Below are 26,754 nucleotides of genomic sequence, written 5' to 3'. Positions count from 1 at the left end.
AGACAGAGAACAAGGCATGCAATGTACTAGTTACTGCGGATACTGCTGTGAACAAGGTAAATTTCTATCCCTTATATTCCAATTAGGCCCTAACTTAATTTGTCCTAATTGTTAGGGTAAATACTCAAGAAGAAATGAACAATAGGATTTCAGATCTTTAGTACTAGAAACAAAACTTAAGCAGGATAAAAAAGAGAAGACTAGTTGTATCTTTATTTAATCACATTCTTTAATATTTGCAACTTGAGGTAAATGCCATGCCTTAAGACTTTTTGGATGGGTCAATGAATTGTACCCAGCCGGTACAAAAACATGATTTAATTCAACCAAATGAAAAGAAACGACAAGATTACCTTTTCCAATATGCCGCCTAGTGTTTTCAATAGTTGAATTACGATTAACATTTGACAATAATCCCAGGCAGAATCTACTTTTGTTATTTGAAGGATCTGTAAATCCATCTACTAACACACTAGTAGAAGATGCATGAAAAGCTTCCCCAACACGATTGTTTAATTCATAGTAGACAATCGAACACCAGTGTTTGGGCTCCTCATAGGCGACAGGCTGAACATCTGAAAACAGAAGAGAGGTTTAATAACTCATTATCCCAAACACCAACTTCTGTGTAAATTTACCGTTCATCCTAACCATCTAATGTCCTAACCATTATGTGACAAAGAAAATAGATACTTCATTTAAATTTTACTGACATCCTGGCTTAGAGTCCAAGGCAACTTACGTTGGCCTACTCTACACAGCTATAATAAAATATCAGACTGAGAGGCTTAAATTCAAGACAAAACAACAATAGCAAAACCACAATTGTTTTTCACAGTTTGCTCTAGAGGCTCTGATATCAAGGTATCAGCAGATGTGCTGTCTAGTAGAGTGTGCATGCGTGTATGCACGTGTGTGTGTGTGTGTGTGTGTGTGTGTGCATGTGAATGCAAGTGTGCAGGTGTGTGCATGTAGATGTAGCGATCAGAGGACAACCTTTAGAAGTTGGTTCTTGCCTTCTACTTTCTTTCAAGTCAGGGTCTCTCTTGTTTCTGCTTTGCCACATTACTCTAGGTTAGCTGACCTTTGACATTTAGGAAATTCTCCTGCATCCACTTCCATCTTACTGTAAAAGTGCTTCGAACACAGAGATAGGCAGCGGTTCTTTGTATAGTGGTTCCAGGGATCTGAAATGAGGTCGTCAGGCTTGTCGAAGCAAGTTCTTTTTATACACGGAGCCAGCTTCCTGGCCTCTGTATCTAATCATGTAAAGACAATTGTATCTCAAAGACCCTAATCTCAGGAATTTATTAAGCCTAGTAGCCTCTTAAATGGCCTTATCTCTAGGTAGCATTATACCAAGGGCTAGGTTTCAACATAAGCAGAGAGACTAACAATAGGTCCATTACTATTCCACCCCGTCTCACGTAAATCCCATCTCCCAAGTCCCCAGAGTCTTAGTCCACACCAGCAAAACTCTTAAGGTCCATAGGTAAGGCAGAGTAAAGATCTCAAGGAAAGTGCCTCTTCCACTATAACGCAGCTGAAGTGCAGTAAGTAGTGTCCTGTAGCGGTGTGCTCTAAGCATCATCAACCCATGCACGAGGGCTCAGCCCCTGATGAAACAATCACCCTCAGGGACAGCTCTTCTGAGCTTACAGCCAACAGCTTAAAATGTCCTGCCTTATAAAAGTCTAACAGTCTCCCTTACGCTGATCCACCTGTGTGCCCTCAAGTCAAACGCACTGCTCCTGACGGAGGGAACTAATCAGGTCCTACTCCACACCCACACTAATCACTCCCAACCGTAAATCTCAGAGTGTCTCTCCAAACACACATTAGTATTTGCAATGCGTAGAAAATGAAAAATCTCTTAAATCTTAAGTTCCTTTAAAAGTAACAGTTCACCCCCCCCTTTAATCTTTCTTTTTATATATTATTAGTAGCAATCAGGAGAAACCAGCCAATCTCTTGCATAAAAATCTCTCCTGCTAAAGAACAGATTGTATATCTCTAAAGTGCTACAGCGGCACCCATTCTAGGTACCGACTTCTCTCAGGTGGCTTAGGATGATCTAGTAAGAAGCACTGATGGAGTGATGCAAGCAACAGAGCTCTGCTCACAGTCCTTTGTCAGGGACGGAGTCTGGGATCAAGGTGGCAGTAGCTTCAGTGTTTAATGAAGGGCCACTTCCTGGCTGCAGACAACTCTTCGCTAGCACAGCCTTTGCTTGGTTTGAGCTCAAGGACAGAGAAAGAATAAGGGACCTCCCTTATAAGGATACCCACAACACCAGGAGGACCTATACCCCTGTGTCACTTAGACCCAATTATGTCCTAAAAGCTCACATGTCCAAATACAGCCACGGGACTTAGGGGGTCCATAACACTTTGGGAAGGACACAATTCCCAATACAGTAACAACAGCACACCCTGTAGAAACAGGTCTACAATACACTATTAGTCAGCCTTAGTCAAGTAAAATTCTTTTCCGGAAACTAAAAATATTTTCATCAGTACCTGTAAGATTGTTTTAGACAAAAAGATGAACTAAAAAAAACTAAGTAAAGTTCTGAGCAAACCACAACTGCAGAAAACCTAGTTCCTCACCATTAGGTATGAGTTAGCACACACTCATACACACTCATCTTTAGAATGTGTAAATAGCAGTATCTTTTTACTTTGTCTGTGGTGTGCTGTGGTGAATGCCAGGGACAGCTCAAGTGCTGATCTTGCTTTACAGGAATAAGTGCTGACCCTGCCTTACAGGAATAAGTGCAGTTTCAGGCAGGGCTCTTAGGCTGTTTGCTACTTGGTTTGGAAGACTGACTGGCTGGCTCTCAAACTTGCTGGGATTCTTCTGTCTCCATTTGCGTTCCCCTGGAAGAGTGTGGGGATTAAAGGTGTGCTGTGTGCCTGGCTTCTATGTGAATGCTGCCAATCTGAACTCGGGCCCCCATCCCCCATATGTGCACAGCAAGACTTTACTCAGACTTTATCTCCCTAGCACCTAAAGTGTTAGTATCTGATCTTGTAAAAAAAGCTTGTACCAATGTAGATGGTAATGTACCAATGTACAATGGTAAGTAGCATTATGGGGAAAAACACCACCACCCTTTCTTACTTGTCAACTAAAACCTCCTATGTAATACACTCTGACTTCTCAGGCATAACTAAGAGCAAGAAGAGCATGGACAATGACAAACAGCAGAGAGCAAGCTGGCGAGGATGTAAGGATGGAGGGGACTTAGAATGCTTATGTAGTGCACTGGGAACACAGTGCTGCTGCTGCTGCTCTGCTGCTGTACGGAGTCTGGTGGTTTCAAAGGTTGAACATGATTAGCATGGAATAGCAATTCTACTCCCAAATACACGTAGCACTCAGGGAGATGGAACTGTACAAAGAGATTCAAATAACAGCCTGCCATGCAACAGTCAAAAAGCAGAATGAAGGCAAGAATTAAATAGATAAGTGGACACACAAAACATAGGTGCCATGCCATAGACTAGAATGTAGTCAGCCCTAATGAGAAGTGCTATTTGAACATATTCTGTGACATATATTTACCCTTGGCAAGGTCAAGCTAACAAAAAGAAGTCAAATGCAGAAGGACAGATAGGTACTGGATAAGCCACCTAGATCAGATGCCCAGACAGAAAAGTGCAGTCAGGACATGGGTAACTACTGATGAGGACTGGGGGAAGGAAAATTGGGAACTTCATAATGGGCACAGAGTCTACATAGGAGGATGACAAGTTCTGGAAGCAGAGAGCGCCAATGGCTGCACAACGCTGAATGTATCCCTATTACTGAACTCAACATTTTGACAACAGCCCTCAAATAAATGAAGCAAACATCAAAAGAACTGAAAGTAGAAACAGATATAATTCTATCCTAATTGTTAGAGACTCCAATCTTTCACTCTCAATTTGGACAGAACAGTTAAAAAGAGAATAAGCAAGGATACAGAAAAATTGAGCACTGTAATCCATCTGACAGCCTAATATAACCGAAGAGCCACAATCTCCACTCCACTACAGCCGCAGACCTGGGGCAGCCTCTGAGCAGGTTGTGTTGTGTGTGTTTTTACACACGCACAGCAGCTCCTCAGTGGAGAGCGGGCAGACAAAGGTGGTACACACAAGGGGACACTGCTCACCTGAGTAACTGAACCTGACAAATACAATATACACTCGTCTCAAGGCTGTCGGGCTCCGAGAAAGAAGCCTCGCACCACATGGAAGAGTCATCAGAAGTCAAGAAGTGTGGACAAAGGGTACACTGGGGGACACACTACAGATTCCAGGGTGAGATGATTTTCTCTGTTGTGGGGGATGTTGAAGGGTGGGAGGGCAGGTATAGGAGGGGAGGACGAGTGGGACCGGGATGCATGATGTAAATCTCACAAAGAACAAATAACCAAAAAGAACAAATAGGTTAAAAAACCAAACCAAACAAACAAAACACCTCTACATTTTGATCCCAAACTTCATATAGTTGCCAAATCCACTAACCTAACTCACATCAACTTTATAGTCAAGGTTCTTTCACAAGTGAGCAAGAGTTGGAAAAACCCAGTGGGAGATTATTTACCTAGACTATGGGGCCCTGGGTTGAATTCCTAGCACAGCAAAAAAGTAAAGAAAAGTGGCCAAGATGTTAAAAGAAGAAAACATAATCCCAACAAGAGACAACAGAGCGCTGCTCTCACCTCTGCTGGATATGCTGGGCATGGTCTGAGGAATCATGTTACTGCTTGTATCCATAGGCTGGGAATTATCTGGAGCCATCTGATCATCAGGTGGCATATAGGCAGGGGGAGGGGTGTCAGCTGAGAGAAAGAGAATGAGACACATTAATTCCTCGAAGACTGAGGTCTTCATTCTTTTTAAGTTACAAGGTTATCAGCAGGATTCATTACTGAGCACATGCAGATGTACGACACACACTGTTCAAGAGCAGACAGGAGCACACATAGCCTCTCCTGCAGACCAATTACAAGCGTGGATTAACACAGACCCTTGGTAATCCAGGATACCAGGATTAACAATAAAGTGGAACCCAAGGTCAAGTTTTTTTTCCTTTAATCTATGTTCAAAGACACTGCAGCTACTGCACAGCAATCTGAGGCTACAAATCACCCAGTGCACACAGCACAGGTGATTTTACAGGACCATCAGCATCACATACTGCTGTGTCACTCCAAGTTTGCTTTAACAGTAGCAACAGCTATTTCATTCTGTTGCAATGCCCCAGGAACCATCATGCCCTAGTAAATGGGCATTAAAATCTATTAATTTTATTTATTAAATTAATAAAAATCTTTGGGCTTCTAACACTCAGAGTTGTGAATTTTTGCAAATGTTACAGGTAGACTTACTTTTCTCAACAAGTATAAAACTGAAGAGAAGTTCTCTTTTGCCCCAAGGTTTATATGAGGTATCTTGAGACAGAGTTATATATGGCACTGAAATCTAAGATGACACATTCACATTTGTTTTTGAGATAACTCTTAACAGCAAATTAAGAACTTAGACTTAATTCCCCAATTTCCAGATTTTTAAACATAAAGGAACTTGAAAAATAAATTCCTCAAGAATATATCATCAACAGCAAGATCTTGCATAATCGTTCACTCAGAAGACCGGCACTTAAAACTAGTGCCTAGTTTTGGAGATCATTTTTTCTATCAGTAAAGTCTTACCTGGGAGTTGAAATGGACTTCCAGGTCCAGAGCTTGCTGGGGAGTTGGGATATGTGCTGCTAGCAGGGGAAGGAGGATAGGGGCTGTTAGGAGATAAGGGGAAAGGAGCGTTGTTGGGCTGGTGGAAAGAATCGGGAAACGTGGCGTTTTGTGGCATGTGCGGTTCATTGTGGCTCAGGTTCCTGAACTGAACCAGAAGGCTGTGTTGTGGATTGAATTCATTGTGACGAGGCACTAACACTGGAGGTAAGACTGAAAGAAAAACAAAAATCAATCAGAAAACCAAGTCACAGCCAGTCAGGAACCTTTAAGGGGTGGTGATTAAAGTTTACTATTGGGAAGGGCAGACTCTGGATTTGTATTTATGTCATAACCAAACCCTAACACCTTTAGCATTCAGCCCATGTGAAGGACTCTGGAAGCAGGAAGTTCATAAAGGACGGCACTCTCCATCTGTAGCACACAAGGCATTGAAAAACAGTCATAATAAGCACTTAATGCAACTAACAAGAATTCAACAACTGTGCATGTCCAGCCGGCAGAGTACCAAATACTGAAAATAACAACACCTGACAGGCCCAAGAGGACGTCACCTGAGGATGCCAGGAGTGAAGAGAGGCAGAGAGGAGGGGAAGAGACAGTCACTGATCTACACTGATGTAAGATTACAGAGGGAGTTGAGGTCAGTATGTGGAACCCTGAGAAATCTCCATTCCCACCCAATGCTGACCGCTTTCAGAGTTGGTAAGAGGGCCCATGTTTAGCACTTAGAGAACTGAACTGGTAACATCTCCTCAGTGAAGCAGCAAGGCCTTTCCTTCACAATCAGCCCTGGAAGTATAACTTCATCTGTGGTTCTTTCCACTGTTTATTTGAATGCCTCTCGCAGTTTTCAGTTCTAAGTAGCTGTGTGTGTGAACACTTCCTCTCTGCCCACTCCCCATATGCTCTCCCTCATTGGATCTCTGTGGAGAATAATGATCCTTCATTTCAAACTAGCTTGGGGAACATGTTTAAGCACTAACAGACACTGACTAACCGAATCTCCCTGACAACTCTGTAAGGTCATTAATAGCCGAACTATCCAGCTGAAGAGGACATTAAATCACAGAAAGATTCTCTAACTTGCCTGAGGTTACAGGTAATAAACATATAGTAAAATCATAACTCCAGGACTCATAACCTCAGCCAACAGATAATTCTTTCTAGTCAGACAGATACTGGCTCACCTCGCTGGCCTTACTTTCATGCTCATCATACCTTTTATTACCTTTTTCTCTCTGTGACACTTCCTCATGCCACTCTGTGCACTCTTGTATAAGTTAAGGCTTAGCTACTTTGTCTACAACATTAAACATAGACTTTATTGCTGTGGGATGTTGGTGCTTTCTCCATCTCTAACTCTACACGAGAGAATACCAGAGTTAGGAAAGCACACGTGTCCACCAGTGCTCAGTGCTCACTGCAGCCAGAGTCACAAACGACCTCCTTTATTAGCACAGGACCAGGAGAGGCACCGACTGTCCCTAGCTGGTCAAGGAGGAGCCCTAACTAGGCTAGCCCTCCCAAGTGAAGCTACCCCGTCCCCAGGAGAGGTGTAGACTTGCAGCCAAGCATGAAGGTTGTATTTATCCATCAGCTCAACTAGCAAGGCATTTCCAAAGTTAATGTATCATAACCACTGCTGTGCTTCATATGGAATGATAAGGTGGACTAAAAGAAAGACCATTCAACTGCCCACTGTCATCATACACTGACAGTGAGAAGGAACAGATACAATTCTTAGATGGACTGCTAGCAAATGCTTAGCTTGAGAATTTTTCAGAAAATATTCCTCCATTAAATCTGCCTTGTTCTTCCTCAATTCCCTCATATTATAGCTCTCCTTGGGCTTCATAAGAAACTGAGATCCACCTCACATATAGAGCAGCAGCTCTGAAGTTCATGGTTAATGTTAACCAATAACTCAGGTCACTGCTAGTCTTTTAGCCTCCACATTCAACTACACAAGGCTTACAATTCCTCCAGTGTGGAAGACAGAGTCTGGGTAGTCATGTAATTGGATAAACATCCCCCTTCAGCATATGGCCTATGACATGCTCCTAACCAACAGAATTATGGGCAAAGTAATGGGGAAGTGTTTAAGAATTCAATGCCCTCCTGTAGGAAAACTCTCTTGTTACCATCATCACAAGCATGCATGCTATCAGAGATAGTCTGGTAGAAGGAAAATCTACTACTGTGAGAGAGAATGGCAGTATAAGAACAAACATACAGGTGACCTACTGAGGAAGAAGGCCGTGTAGTAAAGCAAATGAAGGCGGTCTTCAGCCAATCACCAGCAAGCATCCAATGCCCTGTATAGGAACTAAATCTTGTCACATCTAGACTCCCCAGATAAACCCAGCCCTGACCAACACCTTGACTAGAAAGATGCTGCTAAGGTGACTAATGCCTGAATATAAGGTAAAACATGTGTGTTGGGTGTAAACTACCACATGTGTGGCTATTTATTATGAAGCAACTAAAGTAACTAAGAACGCAACTTGCTGCTGTCAGCTGCTATGGTGAATCTACCTTGCAAAGTTCACAAGCTGGACATGTAATTCCCAACATGGCAATGCTGAGAGGTGGGGTCTCACCAGAAGTATGAGATGATGTCACTGTGGAGGCGGACTCTGTTACATGAACAGGTTGCTTGGGCTAGGGTATAGCTCCACAGTTGAGTACTTGCTTAAAATGCACAAGACTGGATTTGATGCTGGCACCAAAGGAAAACTAAAAGTAGGTTTCTCTGTACATCTCGTTCCCCTCCCTCCTCTCTGGCTCACTCACACCCATGCCACTCTTCTGTTCTACAGGAGAGTTCATTACAAGACCCTCACCTTCTGGTCTCTTAATCCTGGACTTTCTGCCCTCCACAATTTCTACTGTTAATCTTTAACAAAGGCTAAAGTAACCTTTTAGTTAGTAAACCTAATTATATGCAAATTGGGGAGGTACACGTTGGTTTTGCTTTTAATTCTTTTCCTTTGAGTGAATTTATCCAGTCTGTGTGGTAGTCTGCCAAGAAGCAATAAAAGGACTAAGATATCAGCTTATGTAATTAATTCACTGTAAAACAAAACAAAACAAAAAACAAACAAACAAACAAACTGACCACTGTACCTAGAAAAGAGTATTATTCTAAGCACTGAAGAATGAGAAATGAGTAAGGAAAGGCCTCCCTCTCAACTCCTAAGAGCTGTTCTCTGATCTCTACATATCCCACGACAGAAGCGCGAGTGCGCACACACACATACACACACACACAGGCGCAGAAAGTAAAAATAATTTCGTGAAAAAGACATGTAAGAGAAGAAAATTGTAAAGCCAGAAAAATTGACAGTGTGTGACAACAAAGTTCCCAAACAAACAGGAAAGAAGGAGAGAAGGACTTAATGTGACTATGGAACATGTGTTTAGCATGACAGAAACATGTAGGCCACAGAAAGGAAATGGGTGTTACTAGAGAAAGTGAGTATCAATAGCAGGCAAGGGGTGTTCACAAAAACTAAATTGAAAAGTTAGAATTCCTTCTAAAATGGAATCTTTAAAAAGGTTGATACAGCCTTTTAGCTAATAAGCCTAGTTGTATGCAAATTGGTAAGAGACAAGTTGATGTCTTTAATTCTTAGTACAGTGAAACTTACCTGGACTCTCCACTCTCTTATAGTGGTACGGATTGATACAAACTTCCTTTTGCTTAGATCCAAAAGGAAATTCACAAATATCCAATGGTTTTAGCTCGTGATGGCTCTGCAAATCTGGCCAGCGCCAAACACGGCAATATATAACATGGGGCAAGCCTTTCCTGTGAGAAACTTGCAGGCGTCCATCCAAGGACCTGGGGATCGTGACACACTTGCTTGGCTGTCCTGGGCTGCTCAAGGCTTTCTCCAGCTCCTCCATAGCACCCTTCTTCTTCTTCAGCTTTTTCACTAAAGCATCCACTGCCTTTTCTGCCCATTTCTCTTCCTCGTCACCTTGTTTCCAGCCCAACAATCGCTTCACGGCTGGACTAGTGAAAGAAAACAAGCTGGCCATTGACGTCATTTGATACAAATCTTCAGACACCTTCCTGTAATCAAAGTCACTAGATACCAAAAGCGTGGATCGCAGGTGAAAAGTCACATGCAGGTCTTAAGCAGAAAGTCCAAGTGGAGGTGGGGACTGACATTTAACTTGACAGGTGCCATACGCTTCTTCTTAGTACAAGTCCTGAAAGAGGGCAAAGGGAGCCTGACTCAGTCTAAGAAGACTAGTTAGCACAAGTGAAAACATTTTATCAGAATAAAAGTAGAGAAGCATTCAAAGGAAAACAAAAACCATAAAACCAAATGTCTCTAAAATGCCTGTAGCTACACACTCCCTTCTTCGGAACCAAATAGTTCACTGGCAAAGCAGAGGTTCAAAGAGTCATCTAAGATGAGTCGACTCAGAATAAGACTTGTCATACATACCAAACGTCAAACACAGCCTAACACATATCACTACCAGGAAGGGTCAACTATCTATTTTTAAAAGTAAAAATACTGAGGAGATCTAGAACATCAATGTTATTCAATTCCTCAAAATGTCAGTTTGTACTTTCAATGTCTATCTTTAAGCACTTTAGCTAAGGAAGACGCTCCAGCAAGAGGAAGCTATGTGCCCTGGCACTCCAGTGTTATGTGTGGGCAAAAAGATCACTGTGGCACCAACTGCAATTAAAAAGGCTGCAAAATACCTGGTCAATGTTTAGAAAACAAAAGCCAAATAAAAAAATGACTAATCAAGAAAGGGAAGGAACACCAGCAGACTCGTTCTTTGAAGCATCACCTAATACTCAAGCCAGGTGAGAGCGAACACAAGAAGCAAGAAAGCTACAAAGACCAACTTCCCTGACATCAGACAAAAATCCTCAATGAAATCCTTACAAACCTAATTCCAGAATACAATGCCATAACATTTTGGTATCATTCCATGAATGCATGAATCAGCAACACACACATATCATTAAGTTCAGATGTAACACAACATATAAACATACTTAAAGACAAAAATCACACTATCATCTCAAGAGATAAACAAAAAACCTCTGACAGTACACAACATCTTTGCAGATGCAAAGCCTGAACATAGTTCACCATAATGAAGACCCTAGGTAGCAAGCCTATAGCCATCAATCTATAAATCTGGGAGCATCCTCTGAAGCTGAGGGCAAGATAAGAGGGTGTGCTTTGCACACTCCTATTAAATACAATGTTCAGGGGCTGGAGAGGTGGCTCAGAGGTTAAGAGTACTGACTGTTCTTCCAGAGGTCCTGAGTTCAATTCCCAGCAACCACATGGTGGCTCACAACCATCTGCAATGTGATCCAATCCCCTCTTCTGGTCTGTCTGTAAACATCCACAGTGCACTCACATATATAAAATAAATAAATCTTTTTTTTTAAATACAATGTTCAATGTTTTAGCTAGAACAAAAAGACAAGAGAAAGAAATGAAAAGGACACAAATAAAAAGGCATCAAATTGTCCCAACTTCCAGATAACACAGTCCTATAATTATAAAATGCTGAGTGTTCTACCAGAAATATCCTTAAATCTGCTAAACAATCAGTAAAGTAGAAGGATCCAGAGTCAACACACAAAACAACATTAGTTTTCCTTCGTATCAATACCAAACTAGTCAAGAAAGAAACCATTCATAATAGCTTTAAAAAATGAGGACTCAACCTACTAAGGCAGTGACAAATGTCTAAAGCACAACTATAAAGACACTGAGTACATGGCCATAGTCTCAGGATTAATACTGCAAAAGTGGCTCTTAAATTATTGCCCTTAGAGATCTACAGATGCAGCATAATTCCATAAAAATTCTAATCACATTCTTCACAGAAACAGAAAAACTAATCCTGAGATGCCAAAGACTCCAAATAACCAAAGCGACCCTAAGGAGCAAGGAACGCTGCGAGCCCCACAACACTCAATCTTAGTTCATCCCACAGAGCCAGCGGAGCTCCATCTCTAGGCTACTATCAGGGAAACAGACACGTGGACCCATGGAGTGGAATATAGGACCCAGAAAGAAGCCCACACTGCAACAGCCAAAAATATGCTAGAAAAAAAGAAATGTTCTCCATCAAATGGAACATGAAATTTACACATGCAGAAGAATCAGTTCCAAATGGATCAAAGATCTGAATTGTAAGACCCGGAACTCTTCAGACTGTGAGAGGAAACCACAGATAAAACTCATTAAGATAGATACACACGAGGACTATCTTAAAATGACTCCAACAACACAGGAACTATTCGCAAGGATGGACAAATGGGATGATAGGAAACTAAAAGGCTCTGAACAGAAAAGGTAACAATTAGCACAGTGAGGAGACAGATGACAGAACTGCGGGGAAACTCTTCACCAAGTACACAGCAGACGGATTGACTCCTAGGATAATGAGCCATAAACATTAACACCAAAAAGATCACCCAATCAACAAGCAGGCTAGTGAAATGACAGTTTTCAAAAGAAGAAATACAAATGGCCAATAAATGTTTTTAAGTGTTACATCTTTAGCCACCAGGGAAATACAAACTAAAATCACTTAGAGATTCTATCTTACTCAGACAGAATGGCTGTCATCAAGAAAACGGCAACCCTGGGGAAGAAAGAACTCTTGCTCCCTGCAGACTGGCACAGCTACATGGGAATCACTGCAATGGTTCCTAAAGAACTAACACTAGCCTACCACTTGATGCAGCCATACCACTACAGGCTCTGTGTCCAGAGGGCTCTTAATATCCAAAGAGGTGGGAGGGAGCAATTAAATATTCATGATAACACAGACCAAACAGAACTCTCATGTACTGCAGCTCAGCCACTTTAGAAAATGTTTGACAGCATCCACTAATACTGAATAATGATCCCTGTGGCCCACCAATTCTATTTCCAGGTATATGTCTGGCATAAATGAATGCTGTGAACCCAAGAGACAAGTACATGTCCAGAGTATGTAAAAGTCTCAGATCATGGAGATGGAATTCATACAATAGAATATATCACCCCAGACACTAAATATGACTGGACTTGATATAAAATGAAAAAATTACATATCACATCATTCTATCTTATGACATTAAAAAATGGACAAAACTGATGCAGTGCTGTAGAGACTTCAACTGGTCCTAAGAGGGGGATCCAAAAGCCTTCTGTGGAGCTTGAGATTGTATCTTAATCTGGTGAAGACATGAGATTACAGGCAAATACCTGTAAGATCGGTATGCTTCATCACATGACACACTCAATATCCTACTGTCAATTAAGTCACTTCAAGTTCACCCTCTGCAAGCCAACAAGGGACCTAAGTGTCTCCCAGATCAGAAATAAAAGACATGATCGTTCACAGCATAGCAAGCAGTATAAACACCAACATGACTCGAGATCTCCTTTGCCTCCAAGATGCACATGAGCAATGCAACAGAGCCCAGTGGATTTGCTCCTGGGGTCTGGCTAGGAATATTGAAGTTTGTGAATCTACTACTTTTATGGTCATATGTAAAAAAAACAAATTATTTCCAAGAAACTCATGAGTAATTTGACTATGAAAAGATTAACAGAAACCTTTAGGAGAAATATATACACACATACTCACAGGCAGGTGCTCTCTCTCTCTCTCTCTCTCACACACACACACACACAAATTCACATTCAAGTGCACACACAAATATTACATGCACACACACAAAGATGACAGAAAGATGTAAAATATAGACATTTAGGATATTTTTGGTTTAAGGTCTCACTTTGTAGCCCAGACCAACCCTGAAGTCTCGATTCTCTTGCCCCTGTCCTGAGTTCTGAGATAACAAGCATGAGCCAGCACATCTTATACATATTTTACACATATTTTTAAAAAATAAAAACTTAATGTTAATGTTGTTAACGCCATGTTAAAGGATGTTGTTATCTATTCTCTGAGGAAAATTAAATGTAATCATTTGCATTGATTCATTCACTGTTTATCTTAACAATTCATGCCTGTTCATAATTTAAAATTGAACATTTTCTTTTCACAAAAAAATTTAAGAACTAGGGGGAGGGAAAGATGGCTCAATGGTAAAGAATACTGGCTGCTCTTCCAGAGGACCTGGATTTAATTCCCAGCACCCATATGGCAGTTCACAACTGTCTATAAATAACTCTAGTTCCAGGAGACCTGACATCCTCACACATTCAAAATACCAATGCACATAAGATACAAATATGTACATTTAAAAAGATGAAACATTGAAGGTATATACTCTAATTCTTAAAAACAAATATACAAACGAACAAACAAAACTCCAAGAAGTGCTTTTACGTTAAGTGAGCACTTTCCTGACCAGTTATCACTGTCACAGAGTGATCAAACTTCTGTCCCGGCTGTCACTGCTGCAGTCTATTAGAAGGCCTGGGGTTAGAATGGCACTATTGGCAACCACAGGGGTATTGGTTATTCACAAAGGTTAAGTTTTTAAGCTTTTTGAAAAGAACACAGCTCTATCAGGAATCTCAGTAACTTCTTCTCTAAGAATGTAACTGCTCGGACTGGAAAGGCGGCTCAGTTAAAAGCAGTTGCTGCTCTTGCACCCAGTTCTGTCCCCAGCACATCTAGAGACTCACACTGCTCGGAACTTGCTGGGCACAATGAATTGGTCTTTGCCACCAGCAAGCCTGACCACAACACTCACTTGCCATTGTGGAAGGAACAAAGCTGATATAACAGCCACCACTGCAGAGGAACTCTGAGCTGCTGCTTTTGGGTGAAAACTTCTGTAGTAGCCAACTACATGAAGCAGAGTTTTTACCTAACAGCATCAACACAATGCACAGCGCACCTAGCACATAGTCATTTCCCTATGTTTTCCATGAGTCAGGGCTGGGCAAGAGAAAGCTTGCTTTAGCCACATACCAGCAGCATGCTAATGAGATACACTGTTGATTTCATTCATACTTAGTTATGTATATCAGTCTAAGAGGATGGGCTTCTTGATTTATCTTCTTGAGTACATATATGAGTATATAAGTATGATGAAAGTTAAATGAATCATTAAAAAAAATCTATGCCAGGAATAAACCCTGATCATAATGCTAAATGAAAAGCTAGTCATATAAGGCTACTTCTTGAAACAAACGGCTAAATCCAGAGACACGACATAGATCAGAGGTCACCAGGTTCTGAAGAAAGGAGAAGCTGGAAATGACTACTAATGTTGTTTCTGTGAGAGACTAAAATATTCTAAAATTATTACCGGATATTCTAAAATTCCTTTAAAATTCCTTGCAGTAATTACTAAACAATGCAAGACGTTTTGTTAATATAAATAGGTGAAATGCACAACATAAATATAGTGGTGAGTCTGGGCTACTCCACTATATGCTCCTGGTAGGTTGCACTTCCAGCCACCCATCCCATAGCAATTTGGATCTGCAAATGAAACCCTTACACAGACAAGACAGACAGACAGACAGACACACACACACACACACACAAGCACACATGCGCGCACCAGTTTATTTTAAAATGCCTAGGCTATTCAAAGGCTGGGTAGTTCTCATCCTCCCATGGCTAACACACTTTTCCGTCTGGTACTCCTGGCTCAACACCTTCTAAATCTAACTTTAACTCTGCGGCCCTGTTACCTTCTATGAGGCCCAATGGTCTATGCACGCAGATCTTCCCTCTTTAGCTCAAAATTCTATCCGCTACCCCACCCCACCCCACCCCCCACCTCAGTCCCAAACCAAAGTCATGGCAATTCTCCTCTCTCCTCCCCTGAACAAATCTAAGGGTCCTGGTCCCACCCCATCTCCTTTTGGCAAGCCACGGGCTGCTGGCATCTTTACTGCTCGATCAAAAACCAAGTGAGGGCAAGGTCCTTTGGCATCTGGACACACAGAGTCCTGATTAAATCAGAGCGTTAGAACCAATCCCCAACACATATAAATGATATCTCAGTAGTTATTTAAACCTTTAAAGTTGTTCATGGCGCAGCACAACTCAAATGCCAGATTCTTCTTCTCCAGTGAATTTCCTTTAAATAATGTTTTATATTAAAAAAATAGATCTCTATTATATTTATATTCCTTTGAGTTCTCCAAAAAAGTTTATTACCTTAAAATAAGATTATTATCATTTGAGACCAAGAATTACAGTTTCATATGCTTACTTTCAAACTAGTTTTTACAACATTTAATACAATCTCATTATCTTATCAGCTTTAACCCAGTCTTCCCTTACTGAGCTCAGTCAGCAGGAAGGGCAAGCTGCCTGGGAATGAAGTGAACAAGAGAGGCGTCAAGGACTGGGATTGGAGAAGGAAGAGAAGCAGAGCAGCCCGCCCTGGGAGGGAGCAGTGAGAGACACTGCAGGTCAGAGGTGGACTGCAGAGATACTACAGGTCAGAGGTGGACTGCAGAGACACTGCAAGCCAGAGGGGGACTGCCCCAGAGAGCTAAGGAGGCATCGCAAAAACATGACAAAACACAAAGATGCACTCTGGCCAGTGTGCTCAGTGCTGCTGTGGTGAGAAGCAGACAAAGGGACAGCAGGACTCCTGATGGAGAGGAGATATGGGCTGTGAGAACAGCGGTCAAGAATGACTCCAGGTGACACCCTGAGCAACTGGAAGACTGGAATTTGTCACCAGCTCATTTAGGGAGGCTGATAAGGAGTCTAAACAACGATGAGGACTTTAATGGTATATATTAGATGTATAAAGAATATTCACAAGACTTCAATATCCTAACATAGTAACTCAAGAGTTAAGCTCTTCCCTACCTTGACCAACACAGAACCCACTCTCCAACACACTTCCCCATGGTTCAAGCTCTGACTTTTAAATTCCTAGAAATAGCATCTCCCCCACTCTCTGCTCAAATTTCTCTTACTGCTTCAACCCAAAGTAAAAGGCAAGCAAGAAAATTCTTCAAATTTCCCCCAAAGCTTTCAGTCAAAGCAAATTCTCTTGACAATATTACCTCATGCAACTCAATGCTACACAATGACCTGCAACTCACCAGCACCTAAGCCAAACCTTTGAAGAAAAAGTATAGTTTTTAAGGAATAAATCTCTCAGAACTAAGCATGAAAAATCAGATAAGCTAGAGTCAGAGGTAGAGCCCTACCTCCTACAATTTTAAGGGTATTCTAAGTTTGCTTTGGTTTTCCACAACCAAGTCTATTTACAAACAAGTGATGCAGGAACATAAACATGCTATGATAAAGACAGCGTCGAAGTGTTAAACGTACACACAAGACAAGCCTCACAAGCACTCAGCCCAGGAGCCACAGCCTGAGACCAAGTCCTTTACCAACTGGGTTCTCAGGCCCTTAAGTGACTCCATGCCTGCACTGAGGGAGAGAGGGGGGCACCTCCTCCTGAGCCCCTGTACTGAGGGGACTTCTTGACTCACTGTTGACAGAACACCAGCATATCCCCTCAGTACTCTCCTGCTTGATCATCTCTCTCGGGTTTCTGATGACATTTGAATTTCAAGTTCAGCTTCACATAGACTTGAGCTCAGGTGTTACATACATCACACGTCACACAGTTGAACTGCGCTGGGTTTTCTTGACAGGTTACTGTGCTGTCAGGCTGGCCTCCAACCCCTATCTACAAGAACGTGTATCATCAGGGCACACATGGGCTCAGAATGAAAGCACACGTTACTGTACCTGGCTAACTTTCCCTACGCACGATGTCCCTGTATATAGTCTATGTTCCCAATGCAGAGGGAGGCCTGACTTCTATTTCAAGGGTTTCTGTGCACTTCCCTTCCTACATCCCTTCAAGAGAATGAGTTTACAACTGTGAAGTGATGGCTCACTGTGGAACACAGCTTTTCTGGATTCTTCACATTCAGGGTTACTCACCAGCATGTACATCCAGATGTCAAAGGAAGTTTAACAAAGCTTTTCTATAATCCTAAAACACAGAGACATTTTGCACATGTATGAATTCTCTTATGAGAGGCAACATTACAATACCATTTTCCCAAAATTTCTTCATAGGCATCTTGGAGTGGGAGAGACGGCTCAGGGTAAAGAAGATGGCTCAAAGTTGCTCTTGCTAAGGATTCCAACCCCCGAATCAGGCAGGTCACAGACACCTATAACTACTCCAGCTCTAGGAGGTATGAGAGCCTCCTTTGTCCTCCTCCACAGGCACCTATAAACATGTGGCCACACACACACACACATGCACATGTACACAGGCAGAGAGAGAGAGAGAGAGAAAGAGAGAGAGAGAGAGAATATTAAAAATAAAATTTAAAAGACAATAGCCAAGTGTAGTGGTACACGCCTTTAATCCTAGCACCCATAAGGCAGAGGCAGGGTGATCTCTGTGAGCTTGAGGTCAACATGGTCTACACAGTGAGTTCCAAAGCCAGGGACACCAATCTCAACAATAAAACAAAACCTTCTCAATTTTAATCAGGAATCCCAGGTTAGGCTGCAAATCTGGGAATCAAGAAGTTCAGAATCAAGTTACTGGAAGCAAGCTACCTGCAAATGCACAACCGAGTTAACTTTCTAGGCTAGTCAAGAGGAAGCTTTAAGCCGGGCGTGGTGGCGCACGCCTTTAATCCCAGCACTCGGGAGGCAGAGGCAGGCGGATTTCTGAGTTCGAGGCCAGCCTGGTCTACAAAGTGAGTTCCAGGACAGCCAGGGCTACACAGAGAAACCCTGTCTCGAAAAACCAAAAAAAAAAAAAAAAAAAAAGAGGAAGCTTTAAAAAGCTCTTACCCTTCTGGTTCTAAAAGCACAGTAGCTAGCTACCAACAATCTCAAGGTATAGATACCCATCACCTCTAAATCCGGGTATACAATTATTTTAGAACTTATAAGTTTAATCTATGATTACTGGCAGAAAAGTCCAAACAGAAAGCAAGTACCCACAGCTCCTCTAGATTCATAAATCCAGTTCTTTACAGAAACATCTGTAAAGGAAGAAAGGTCATAATCACATGAGAGAAAGGATATATAGATATAGATATTTTTTTAAATCACCATTTTCCTCAATTCAGACTCCCAATTTAAAAAACATCAAGATGAGCTGGAGAGATGCTCAGTGGCTGCTGCTCTTGCAGAGGACCCAGGTTCAATTCCCAGTACTAACAGTCTCTTCTGAACAACATGGACACCAGGCATGCACATGCAGGTAAAATACTCAAGCACATAAACATGACATTTAAGAAAAGACACCCAACACTCTGCAAAGCTCTCAAGGCCTCTGCATGATGAACACGGGGCCCTGACTCTTCCCAAAGCATAGCATGGTCATTCTCTGTGCCCAGCTGTCTCTACCTTTTATCTCCCACGTCCAGATTTCTGTTTCCCAGTTTTTAACCACTCTTTAAGCTCCAGCTGCTTCTTTAAGTCCTCTAATTAAGCAGAGCCTGATCTAGATGTATTACTCACCCCCACAGAGCCTACAAGATTCCCTGCCTTGCCACCAGAAGTAGGCTGTGCTTGTATGGGCTTGCAGGCACAAGGCCAGACACAGAGCTCTCCTTTCAATCACAACACAATCTCTGGAGCGCAGACAGCTAGCTGGTGTCTACAGCATCCATTCCAATGTCCTGCAATGGCATTCTCCAGCACCTTGTGTGCACTGGAGAGTACAAGTGCCCCCCATTTAGAAGGAAAGAACAAACAAACAAACAAACTAGCCTGACTAGCTTTCTGCTCTGGCCATCCTTTAATTTGCATTCAACTCTCAAGACTGGGAAGAGTGACCGAGTTAACTGGACTCTCACCTAAGAGAATAGGAAGATGCAGGTAAGGGGAGTTAACAGACTTAAGTATTTCTGCTACGTTCCTTCTTCCCAGGAATACATGCCAGGATAACTAGACCTCAAGTTATGAGCCTGTCATCTAGGAAAAAAGGCAGACTCCAGGACTTTGGAAAGAACAAAGTCCTCTGTGGAAGCACTTATGTTCTGAGAACAAAGTTACACTTGCCAAGTGTGAGCGTCCCCTGAGCGCCCATTCTGAGAAGGCCTTGGTGTTGTGGCTGCTACTGCTTTCCTTACTTTCAGTGTAACACAACAGCATAAGGCAATCAGAAGGTAACGTTCCAGTTAAAATTCTCACAAAAGATCTATATACTTCCAAATGTCCATGGAATACCAAACTAGAAATTACAGTTACAATTCAGTCAAAGACGGTGGCCACAAAGGATTCAAGAACAAAATTTATTTACAAAAATGCACATTAATATTAATAAATAGTGAAATAAAATTATAGGATCACATCAGAGAACTGTCCTAATAAGGAATTCGCCTGCCCCCCCCCAAATTAATCTCAACAAAATTAAGACATGGTACATAAAGGCGGAGAAAGTAACTACTGGAAATAACTCTGCTAGCATTGAACCAAAACCTCCAACCTGGCTAGAAAAAAAGGTGTTTGTGTACATGTGTGGGCACATCCACACATCTATCATAGCTACACACAGAACCCAGAACTAGCTGATTAATTTTGGAAGCCCTTAATGGTCTGTAATTACATCATCCAATAAAGACTTAAAATATGTTACCTATGAGATTTGGAAATTAGACAGTGGCACACGCTGTTAGTCCCAGCACTATGGAGGCAGAGGCAGAGGCAGAGGCAGAGGCAGAGGCAGGTGGACCTCTGTTGAGTTTGAAGCTAGCCTGGTCTACATAGTGAGTTCCTGGACATCCAGAGCTATATAGCAAGACCCTGTCTAAAAAAAAAAGGGGGGGTGGGATTAGAGAGTCCTAACAATATAGTTGTTAACAATTTTTCTTCTAACTGTTCCACTCAGTACATACACATCACATTCAGGTTTTGGCTGGAGGTAAAAGATGTATGAGAGTGGCAATAAGTGGATGACCCCTGCCCTGAAACTTCCAGTTGCTAATGCTCTACACCAAGCTCAGAAGTGGAAAAACACGCTGTAAAAAGGCACAGGTCAACTTCCAGGGCCTTGAAGATCAAACCCTTCACCATCTTTTCCGTGAGAGAAACTCTGGAATCTGTGCACTGCAGCTTCCTTAAAGCCAAGTTTCCCAAGCTTTTCTCCAGAAAGTCAGTCACCTACTGAAGATGAGAATCATTCCTCAGGCTATGACTGTCCATCACAGAAGGGAAAACATATCCAGTACCGGACGTCTTGGAAGCATGCTGGGAAACCATGGGATCTACAGTGCCTTCAACACCTGAAGAAAGCCATGCAGAACAGTAATAAATGTACTGCAGAGACAGATCAGCAGAGGAGCGAAGGCTGGAGGTCAGTGCTGTTGTGACTCTCACTGCCCAGCCAACATGCACACTGGGTAATAACAAACACTGGAGAGTTATAAAGAGCTGTTGTGATCCATCCACACCGCACTGGTAAACTAAAGCCTACCATGGAAGAGTATGCATGTGGAAAAGAAGTTTACATTAAATTTCAATACATGTTACTAAGAAGTAAAGCACTGTCATTTTACTGCCTAATCTTCAAAACATTGAAAAGAAATTTGTTCAACTGAGCTACAATCTGTTTTCAGTAGGGGAAACATGCTGCCTTTAACACAGAGGGCAGGATGTCATCCCATGAAATCATGATGTTTGAGTCCATCCTGCAAACAGGAAACAGGCTGCCCAGGTATAATTACAGCTGTAGCCTAAAGTGCCTCAGGTTCACCCAGAAATTAAAGCCCAAGTAGGAGGGTCAGCAGAATTCACTTGCTCTATACCTTGCTACAGCCTGCAACTTTTAATGATACTCTCACCATGTTACATAACCAGCAGCACACAACAATCTGATTCAAACCTCATTAGCCACAGACTGCCACTGTTTCTCACTGCAATCAATGGCTACCTTTGCCAGAGGGTAAAGAAAGGCAACACACACATCATCTACCCAACGCTGTGGCGCCCACCACAAAGAACCAGCTAAGCAGCCCCAGCCAGACGGACCAGAACACACCACACATTTTACTTTCCCCAGGCTCATTGCTCTCTTCCTTCTTTTAACTATGCCATATCCTATATGAACACAAGGAAAACTCAATCTGAGTGTTTGGTGCAGTAGGGTGCACAGGTTCCAGAAGCTGATAGAGCAACCCAACCAAAATAAATAACCAGATGTGATGGCACAGGCTTGTAATCTTAGCATCTGGAGACAGAGGTAGGAGTTCAAGGGCATTCTGGACTACATAGCAAGTCTGGGGCCAGTCTGGGCTACCAGAACACCTGTCTGGGGGGGGGGGGGGGGAGGGGGGGGGGGGGGGGGGGGGGGGGGGGGGGGGGGGGGGGGAGGGAGGGAGGGAGGGAGGGAGGGAGGGAGGGAGGGAGGGAGGGAAGGAAGGAAGGAAGGAAGGAAGGAAGGAAGGAAAAGTCAGTTGAAAAGATTCACCTACAACCTAAAGGAAGTGACAAAATGATGAACGGCATTTGTGACAAAGACAGCAGAAGTTGAAGTGGTAACAACAGTTATCTAAAGGACTGAGTGGGGAAGCACTAAAGGAGAGCGCCAAGGAGGTCACCACCTAGCTAGCAATCATACTCGCCTCACTATGCAGTCCCCCAGATGGCCTGGACCTCACACCTGTCTACCTGCCTGGTATTAGAGGTGTGGGCCACCATGCATGGCTACAAAACTATTTTTCCTCTAAGCTTAATATGTACAAACCTTATAGAGGTTAGATTTTGATAGACCGATTCTTCTAAGTTGTTTTGGAATTTTATAATTACTGGGGTTCATTTTAGAGGGGAAAATGTTACCAAAAAGGATAAAAGGAATAATGTGATTTGTTACTACTGCTACTAACCTCCTCTGGATCATAAGCTCTGATAGAGCAGTTGAGTGGGAAACCGTCCTGCTCCATGGAGGAACTGTTTCCATACGACAGGCATTATGGGCTGGCATCTATCAGAAACCCTCAACTACTACTCTAATGGTTTCTAAACCTACTGGGTTTTCAACTTTAACGGTAACTCCCATACACTAAGAAAATCCAAGCACTCTTTGTTTAAAAAAGAAACACACAGCCAGAGTTGGTAATGGCTCACCCCTGTAATCCCAGCACTTGGAAGCTGAGGCAGGAGGATTGGCCAGAGTTCAAGGTCTGCCTAGCAAAACCCTGTCAGAAAGAAAAGAAATCACATGTACCCTTTCACTTAGCCTCTGTCAAAGCAACCAACAAACTCCATTGATCGCCCAGTGTCTGTTGCTAGGTAGGCATACACTTGATAGTGCTAGGCAACAGGCATGATGTGATCAACTCCACCAGACTTCAAAACTTTTTCCACAGAAAGATAAACAAGATATACTTAGCACCACACCCATCTAAACGCAGCAGCAGCAGCCAGGAATACACCCCCCCACCTCCAGCTGCTCAGGAAACATTGTCTTTTACGATCAAGATAAAGATCTAGCCTACAGTGTTCGGCCATTCCTGCCTTCCAGGTTGGCCGGGGCTCCTTTCGCCGGGGCCATCACAAACCGGACACACACACACACACACACGCTTCGGATCGCTGGCACACCTCCAAATACCTCGACCATCCCCGCCAGCTCCTTCTTGAACCGAAAAGTCCGGGCCACTGAGCATGCTCTGACCCTAAGACGGCCGCCACCGGGGAAGTTCCCAGAGCTTAGGGTTCCCGGCTCCGCACAGCCAGAAGCGCAGAGAAGAAAGGGCAGGGGGAGGGGATGGAGTCTGAACTTGGGCACGCATGCCCAAGGGAACCACCGGGACCGGGGCAGAGACAAAAGCTGCTTCGCTTCCTCACACAAAGTTTAGCGCAGCGAAGGAGCCCCTGCGACGTCCGGAGAGTGACGGGCGAGCGGGCGGGCGAGCGGGCGAGCGGGCGGGCGGGCGGGCGGGCGGGCGCAGGGGCGGGTCGCCGCCGGCCGGCTGGCCAGAGTGTAATTCCCACCGATAAGCGCGGATCCTTATCTCCCAGACACAAAGCGGCGGGGCGCGCGCTCGGCCTAGGCCGCCTGCGCGGCTCCGCGCGCGGGCCCGGGCGTCGGTGGCGCGCCGAGGTGGCAGCGGCCTCGTCCGCGCCGGCCTCGTCGGCCGCGCGGGGCCTCCTTAGTACCGGGGCCTCCCGCGCCGCGCGGAGCCCCGTCCCGTGCCGTCAGGTCCCGCGCGGGGAGCAGCTAGGCCTCCAGCCTCACGCGGGCCGCTACCGCCAGCGCGTGTCCCTCCGCCGGGCCCCGAGCGCCCGCCCCGGGGCCCCTCACTCACCTCCCCGCCGCCCAGGCGCGCTCTCCTCACGCCGTCGCCGCGCTGTGCACGCGCCGCAACTTTATTAGTAGCTCGGCCGCGGGACAAGCACTCGGCGCCCGCTCGCCGGGGACCCGGATGATGAAGGGGGGGGGGGGGGCTGCGGCGGCCGGCGCATGCGCGTCAGGAGTGGCCGAGGCCTGGCTTCTGCTGTCCACAGCAAGCCTGCAAGTGGCACTTGGGTTAGCCAAACTCACCCACTTTATAGCGAAACAGTCGTCCTCGCTCTGGAAAGCTGGAGACCTTTCTAGCCAATCTAAAGCGTTAAAAAGTATCTTCAGCTACAACTTCGCCGTTTTCATTGACTTGTAATAGAAACCCTAAGAGACAGAGACCTCTGGCTGAGCATCAGATACCACACAGCTTACTAGATGCAGCCTTAATATTGCGCCCAAAGGGGGGGTGGGGGGAGGGGGAAATCCTCTGCAGGTGGAGATAGTGCTGAACCCGGAGCTGAGGACGAGTGGCCATTTCTCAGGACACAGTTCCAGCTGTTCACCGGACACCGCCCCACATCTGGAAGCCGGGAGCGCCTTGAGCTCTCAGCAAGTGGAGGCTTAGAGGTGCTCGAGCTGTCCTACAGGGTAGCTCTGTACTTACCGGGCTGTCTGGCTTCTCTTCCCCCTCCAAACGGTCAGCTTTCCCAAAAATACAGTATCTGTACTAGGGCACCCGGTTTGGACAGCAAGGGAAAGCTTTTTAAAATAGTTTCGTGTTTATTTTTAAAGGTCTTTAAAACTGATCCCCCACCCCCCCACCCCCCCCCCGGTTTTCTTTTTGAGTACATTGGAACTATTTTTAGTTCTATCCCATCCTCCAATACCAATTCTGTAGATCCCTAATTCTGACAGTTTCTCCTCACTTTTATTGCCACCTCCTCTGCCTGAGCCGGGGTCACCTCACTTGACACACAAATGGGGCAGTTTCCATGTTTCTCCAAACTCCAACGGCTTGTTCTATTTGGAAGAGATTAAATAAATGCCGTGATGAGGAAGCGTTTATGGAAGCGGCCATGTCAAAGGGTGATAGATGAGAATCTGGCCAGAGCTGGGGAACTAGAGAGAGAGCACCAAGGGAAGGCAGCAGCTGTGACTGTAGCCAACCATCCGCAGGAAGAAACGTGGCAGTGTCCGCCCATTATTGGCAGATCTTCTGGCTTTTCGAAGAAGGTTGGAAATGGATCTTTTTTTATACTAAAAGGAAATCACACATTTATCTGATCAGCTGCCTCTTTGTCTCTTTCCTGGGCTCCCTGACCTGCCCTCCCCTTCTCTTTTTTAGACATTGAGAAGACTCACCCTGGTACAAGCCAAACAAAACAAGCCCATGGTCCCGATATAGCTACAGTCCATCAGTGTGCAATCTCAGGTCTCCATCTTAAACTTCTTTACTACATCATAAACTCTGTGAAGGAGGACTCTGTATGCGCTGACTCTGCCTGGCTTACTGATTCCTGACTGTTAAGTCTTTGCTGTTACCAGCCCTTGGAAGGCATGGCTTCTGGAGCCTGGCATGGATTTACAACTCCCAGACGTACCTATAACCCTACTGAAAGAATGCCCTTTTTTCGGAACTGATGTTTGCAGCGGACTTTGTTTAATATTGTGTGTATCAGCGCCGTTTCTCACTTCAAGAAACTAGTAATAATCATTTCACAAATCGTGTGCATATTTGTAAGAACACTTCGTGAGTAGTGGGGTCCTGTCCAGAACCGTGGGTATAATCCTAAAAGCAAGTATTTAACTTCCTCAACTGTGTGTCTGCACACTGAGCAAAATAACTTGAGACTCCAGGCTCTCGGGTGGCTTTGTACATTCAGGCCAGGCCCTCAGTTACAAGAGATAATAAATAACACAGAAAGGAAGAATGGGGGCTTTAGCAGCCACTAGGACTCTTCCAGAGAACTGAGAAGTAACCTAAACTTCACAGGCTGTAGAACTCAGAGGGCCCAGTATACAGTTGTCAAAGATTACTGTCAGGCTTGCCAGAGGCATAAAGAAATCTTGCTTAGGGTAATCAACTGAATCTAAGAACAAATGTGGCACAGTGTGATCTGAACAGATGATACATGCAGTGGGAATCAAGATCTGTAAATATATATCATAAGTAATATAAATATAATAAATAATATAAATATATAACTATATAGAGAAATATAATAAATTATATATATATGTATATATATATATATATATATATATATATATATATATACACACACACATATATAATTTCAAGGTTTCTGGATCATTAAGCCCTGCAGTTGTCAACCAGGAAACACAGTTCCCCGCCTTGCAATTTGAAGACTTTCTCTGTTGTCCCAGGCAGCATGGCCATGGGAACCTAGCAGGTAGATGCCAGAGATGATATAAACACCCCAGATCAGTGGTTCTCAACCTTCCTAATGTTGTGACTCTTTAATATAGTTCCTCATGTGTGGTGACCCCCAACCATAAAATTATTTTTCTTGCTACTGTATAACTGGAATTTCGCTATTGCTATGAATGTCTGTGTTTTCTGCTGGTCTTAGGCATCCCCTGTGAAAAGGTTGTTCAACCCCCAATGGGATTCTGACACACAGGCTGAGAACAACAGCCTTAAATGTATACAATGACCTCCTTGTGCTAAGAACTACACAGCTTCCATGGTGAAGTGAAAGAGCAAGAAACCTCAACCTCCAAATGCTTTGTACTTGATTAAATTTCTTTTAAGAAGAAATTGGGCCTTTTCTCC

General features: G+C 43.7%; 1 protein-coding gene across 7 annotated transcripts in view; it reads right to left on the bottom strand.

The window, feature by feature from the left end:
• Smad5 (SMAD family member 5) overlaps nucleotides 1–24,091 on the bottom strand; it is a 33,050-nt gene extending 8,959 nt beyond the window's left edge. Inside the window, exons 1-6 of one of the 7 annotated variants that reach the window (XM_029468321.1) lie at nucleotides 23,983–24,091; nucleotides 17,645–17,696; nucleotides 9,397–9,964; nucleotides 5,705–5,956; nucleotides 4,712–4,831; nucleotides 354–575 (exon numbers count right to left, since the gene is read on the bottom strand). In XM_029468321.1, coding sequence (XP_029324181.1) covers nucleotides 354–575; nucleotides 4,712–4,831; nucleotides 5,705–5,956; nucleotides 9,397–9,799 — 997 coding nt within the window. In that variant the 5' untranslated portion in view covers nucleotides 9,800–9,964; nucleotides 17,645–17,696; nucleotides 23,983–24,091. The other 6 variants (XM_021180066.2, XM_021180065.2, XM_029468322.1 and 3 more) reach the window with 6 other exon arrangements.
• Nucleotides 24,092–26,754: the final 2,663 nt, after the last annotated feature.

The sequence above is a fragment of the Mus caroli genome, chromosome 13 (assembly GCF_900094665.2).
Source record: "Mus caroli chromosome 13, CAROLI_EIJ_v1.1, whole genome shotgun sequence".
In the NCBI taxonomy this organism is placed as follows: Eukaryota; Metazoa; Chordata; class Mammalia; order Rodentia; family Muridae; genus Mus; species Mus caroli.
This window is presented reverse-complemented; position numbering and strand designations above follow the sequence as displayed.